Here is a 5,226-nt window from a genome sequence, read left to right as displayed (position 1 = left end):
CGGCCACTGCACTCCAGTCTGGGTGACAGAGTGAGACTCCAACTTAAAAAAAAAAGAAACGTCTTCTGAATAGGAGAGGTAAGAAAAGAAAGGATCACCTACCACAGGACTTGGCAAAAATACTTTAGAACTTTAACTCCTTCAGATGCAGGTGGGAACCCTAAGGTGAGTCCTCACTGTATTCCCAACACAGGGCTTGGTATACAGTGGGAAGCAACAGTACAAGCATGTTGACTGAATGAAAGGCAGACCTAGGAGAAGGTCCTCAGAGACATGGCTTAAAAAGTGCACATCAGAGGGGGGTGAGGGTAGTGAGTCTAAAAAGATGTGGATATTCACAACTGATCTTACAAATCATGGTACATGACAGCAAGTTAGGAAAAGTTCTGTCCTGTCCTGCCAGTTCACTTGCTGAGCAGAAACAGTTCTATGCTGTATTGCCAATTCATTTATTGAGTAGGTAATCAACAAATATATGTATATGCATTAAAAAAAAATTTTTAAGGTCAGGTCTCACTGCCGCCTAGGCTGGAGTGCAGTGACATGATCACAACAGCATCAACCTGGGCTCAGGCAATTCTTCTACCTTAGTATCCCAAGTAGCTGGGACTACAGGGGCTCAAGCAGTCCTCCTGGCCTTGGCCTCCCAAAGTGCTGGGATTATAGACGCAAGTCACTGTGTCCAGCCAACAAATATATTTTGTATCAATCTTACAGTCAAATAGAAATTACAGAACCCCACCAGGCCCCTAAATCTGATGTGTAAGTTTTGATAAATTACTTAAGTTATCTGCTATTCAGTTCCATATCCTATAACAGTAGTTGTCAAAGTGTAGTCTAAGAACCTCTGAGTGTTTCCTAAGACACTGCCAGGGAGGAAGTGAAGCCATGATGGACTTCATAACAATATTAACAATAGCCTTTTTCACTATGTTGACATTTGCAGTGATGGTATCAAATCTATGATGGGTACCACTGCAGTCATTGGCCCAAAGCTCTACTAGTTGGTATTGCATTTTCTACCACTATACACTCATAATTTAGGGGAAAAAGCAAGAACTCAGTTTCACCTAACAAGGTCCCTTGATGAAGCAGTAAAAAACATGAGTTTTGCTAAATCTTTATTTTTTACTTGCTTGTTTCTCCATGAATCTGAGTTTTGTTAACTATTAATCATTGAGTGTATAAGTACTCTTAAGAGACTTTGGTTGTCTTGAGGAAAAATGCCTGCATTGTTTGAGTTGTGGGCTACACTAGTTGGTTTTTCATGGAACATCAGTTTTATTTGATAAAAATGAATTGACAAACTATGGTTATTCAGACTTGGGTATCTGGCAGACATCTTGAAAATGAATGAAGTGAGCCTGTCCTATCAAAGAAAACAAAAGTCAATATCTATTGCCAATGATAAAATTCAAGCTTTCAAGCAAAAATTAGAATTTCAGGACAGCTGCATTCACATTTTGCTTCCCAAAATATAAAGTTTTCTGATGAGATCAGTGATACTAAGAAATGTGTTTTTTTAATATTTACAATAACGTGAAAAACATTTGGAAGTTCTCCATAACCCAGTGCACCAATATTTTTTTTCTTTCTTCCTTTTAGGTTAGAAAACATAGATTATTTAGAAAGTAGGTGAGAGAGAGAGAGTTAGCTCACCTCTCCAAGGTAGAAGAGGGGAGCAGAGCTTAGGAAACATGGTGGCGGGCATAGCTCAAAGAGCACACAGCACACCAGAGTCTAGTAAGGCAATGGCCCAATATTTTCTTTTTCTTTTTGAGTTGGAGTCTCACTCTATTGCCCAGGCACCACAACCTCAACCTGCTGGGCCCAGGCAATCCTTCCACCTCAGTCTTTCAAGTAGCTTGAACTTTAGGCACGTGCTACCACACCCGGTTTATTTTTTTTGGTTTATTGTAGAAACAAAGTCTTACCACATTGCCCAGATTGGTCTCAAATCCTTGAGCTTAGGTAATACTCTTGCCTCAGCCTCCCAAAGTGCTGGGATTACAGGCTTGAATCACTGTGCCTGGCCCAGCCCAATATTTTCTTTTTGTTTGTTTGTTTTGTTTTGAGTTGGAGTCTCACTCTGTCGCCCAGACTGGAGTGCAGTGGCCGCTCCCGGCCACCGTAGCCTCGACCTGCTGGGCTCCGGCGATCCTTCCACCTCAGCCTTCCAAGTAGCCGGAATTATAGGCATGTGCTACCACGCCCGGCTGATTTTTTTGATTTACTGTAGAGATGAGGTCTTGCTGCCCAGGCGGGTCCTCGAACCCGCGGGCTCAGGCAATCCACTCACCTCAGCCTCCCAAAGGCGCGGGATTACAGGCTGAGCCACCGAACCTGGCTCCAATATTTTCTAAATGACTAATATATGATACTATGAAGTCATGTATGGATAAAGGACCCATTCCAAGAATAAGACAGACCAATAGGCTTTGATCTTAACAGTGTATAGAAAAGTCATTGACCTGCTTTCAGATTCCACACCACAACTAACTTTTAAAAAACTGCCATGTGTTGAGTTTTGGTAGAGTCTTAGAGAAGGATAATCACAATTATCTGAAAGGCTATTAAAATACTTTTCCTCTTTCCAACTACATATATGTGTGAGGCTGAATTTTCTTCCTGTACTTTAGCCAAAACTGTATCACAACTGATTGAAACGAGAAGTGATATGAAAGAGATGTACAAAATTGTAGAAAAATGGCATTCTTCTCACTAATCATTTTTTTTTTAGAAAAGTTATTTTTCCAAGGCTGGGTGTGGTAGCTCACACCTGTAATCCCAGCACTTTGGGAGGCTGAGGTGGGAGGAGTGCTTGAGTCCAAAGTTCAAGATCAGCCTGGGCAACACAGTGAGACCTCCTTGCTACAACTTAAAAAAAATTAGCCAGGTGTGGTGGCGTGCACCTGTAGTCCCAGATCCTCGGGAGGCTGAAGTGTGCCAAATCACCTGAGCCAAGGTTCAGGAGTTTGAGGCTGCAGTGAGCTGTGATTGTGCCACTGCATTACAGCCTGGGCAACAGAGTGAAATCCCGACTCAAAAAAACTCCCTATTTTTCCTTTAAAAATGGATCATTTTGAATTATTTAATCCTAGTTTTACATTTCTTCTTTTTTTTTGGGTTGGGGTCTCACTCTGTCATATATGCTACAGTGCAATGGCATTTTCACCAGGTGATCCCTCTGTCTCAGCCTCCTAAGTAGGTGGGACCACACGCCACCACACCCAGTTAATTTTTGTATTTTCTGTAGAGAAAAGCCTCATTATGCTGCTCACACTGGTCTCAAACTCTTGGGCTCAAGTGATCCTCTTGCCTCGGCCTCCCAAAGTGCTGGGATTACAGGTATGAGCCATCACACCCAGCCTCAGTTTTAATTTTTAACAGAGTAAATATTGATAGACATAACACACAAAAACACAAACTCTTTGGGATCCTGAATAACTTTAAAAAAGGAGTCTTGAGATCTTTGCTCTGTAAATTAAAGATAATACCACCTACTTCTCAGAGCTGATATGAGATAGGAAAGAGAATTTGACACAAAGTACTTAGCATAGTGCCTGGAATACTGTAAGAGCTTAATAAATCATAGCTATACTACTACTACAAATACTACTAATATCGACTTTACTATGACATAAGTCTACATTAAAACTAATAAATGTGCTTTTAGCAATTAAGCTGCTAATGTGGTATAAACATGGGAAATACCCAATATGTTAAAGGAAGAAATTATTTCATTCCACGCTGGTGCTTAGTCTACTGCATAAAAAGGCAGGTGGGGGTAAAGGAAACCTAAACTAAGTCCTGCATTCTGAGCCAGGAAACCGAGGATTGGGTCCAGGAAGGGTCTCTAGTATCTTGGGTGTTGATAACATCAGCAGGCCAGGGGCATCTCCAACCAGTTTCTACTTAGTCCCAAAGCCCTCCACTGTGAAGAGACAAAGGCAGATTCTATATACACCTACTAAGAGGACCTGGTAGAAAAGAGCTGAATAATTCTACTAAGATCACAAAGCTACCAATAAAAGCTGGTATTGGCACACTGGTTTGATTCCAAAGCCTGGGCTCTTTTATGGTGCTAGAACACCTTCAAGGATTGTTTATACTGAAATATATGCATGTTTCAAAGAACTGCAGGAAATGCTGATTCCCACAAACTTCTAGGGGAAGAATGGTACCCTAGCAGCACACAATTTTCTTTGCAAGGGAAGACGAGTACAAATACTTCTATTTGGGAATTGACTGATGGGACCTGGCAAGAAAAGGCAAGGCAGACCCACAGTCTGTCACCTAGACCTAGAAACATCCCCTGTCTCAAACTGTCCAAGATGCTCCTTGCAGATATTACCACTATGTCCTCAGGATAAAGATTGTCACTGAAGGAGCCATCATCAAAGTTGACTTCATAGAAGGTCTCGGTAGTGAGCCTGACCACCTCACACTGGTAGAAGCGTCCATTCTTATGCTTGCTGATGACCTTCTGGCCTGCAGTAATGCTCTGCAAGGCTCCCTTGGCACGCTGGAAAAAACAGAGACTTCAGTTATTCACATACTGAGTTGACAGGCTTGGCAATGGGGACCAAAATCAACTGGCTCCTCTCATCAGGGAAAGGTAAGCAAGGGAATGGAAAAGCAAAGAGAGAAGAGATAGGAGATGAAGCAGGCCTTTCCAGATATCCAAATCCCAGTCAGACACTGGGAGAGACCAGTGTCATTTTCTGCCATAAATTTAGCTCCTCCTAGCCCACAGCTGGTCTTTATACTTTACTGTCTTACCCCAAACTACGTGAACAGCTCTTGTGATTTCTCTGTTGTTGCCAGAAACTGACCAAATAGCACCTACCAATGCACACAGTTCAGATACACATCAAAGTAGCCAAGGAAAGACTCATTAGGTGGCGTGAGGCCCTGGTCCTCGCACCAGGTCTTAGCATCAGCATTACTGTAAGGCCTAGGGCACAAAGACTCAAGTTTCCTGGATGGTCCTAGCTGCATACAACAAACTGCCCTGCATGACAAGGGTCCTGCCACTGCCACCCGCGGCACCCTCTCCTCACTCTTTTGAACTTGCCCTGATGCAAATGTGATCACAAAGCATGTGGCAGCCTCACATCCAAGCACTCCTGCTCAAGACTCTGTCCCAACCATGCTGGCCTCCTCACTGTTCCTCGTTTTTTTTTTTTTATTTTATTTTTTTGAGTGGGAGTCTCACTCTGTCGC

General features: G+C 42.6%; 1 protein-coding gene across 2 annotated transcripts in view; it reads right to left on the bottom strand.

The window, feature by feature from the left end:
- Positions 1-5,226, bottom strand: part of KDM4A (lysine demethylase 4A) — a 55,368-nt gene that overhangs the window by 1,648 nt on the left and 48,494 nt on the right. For both annotated transcript variants that reach the window (XM_008054745.1, XM_021710744.1), the window contains exon 19: positions 4,355-4,525. In XM_008054745.1, coding sequence (XP_008052936.1) covers positions 4,355-4,525 — 171 coding nt within the window. The remainder of the gene's footprint in view (positions 1-4,354; positions 4,526-5,226) is intronic.

This window comes from Carlito syrichta, unplaced genomic scaffold (assembly GCF_000164805.1).
Source record: "Carlito syrichta isolate Samal-C Ts95f unplaced genomic scaffold, Tarsius_syrichta-2.0.1 Scaffold301018, whole genome shotgun sequence".
Lineage (NCBI taxonomy): Eukaryota > Metazoa > Chordata > Mammalia > Primates > Tarsiidae > Carlito > Carlito syrichta.
This window is presented reverse-complemented; position numbering and strand designations above follow the sequence as displayed.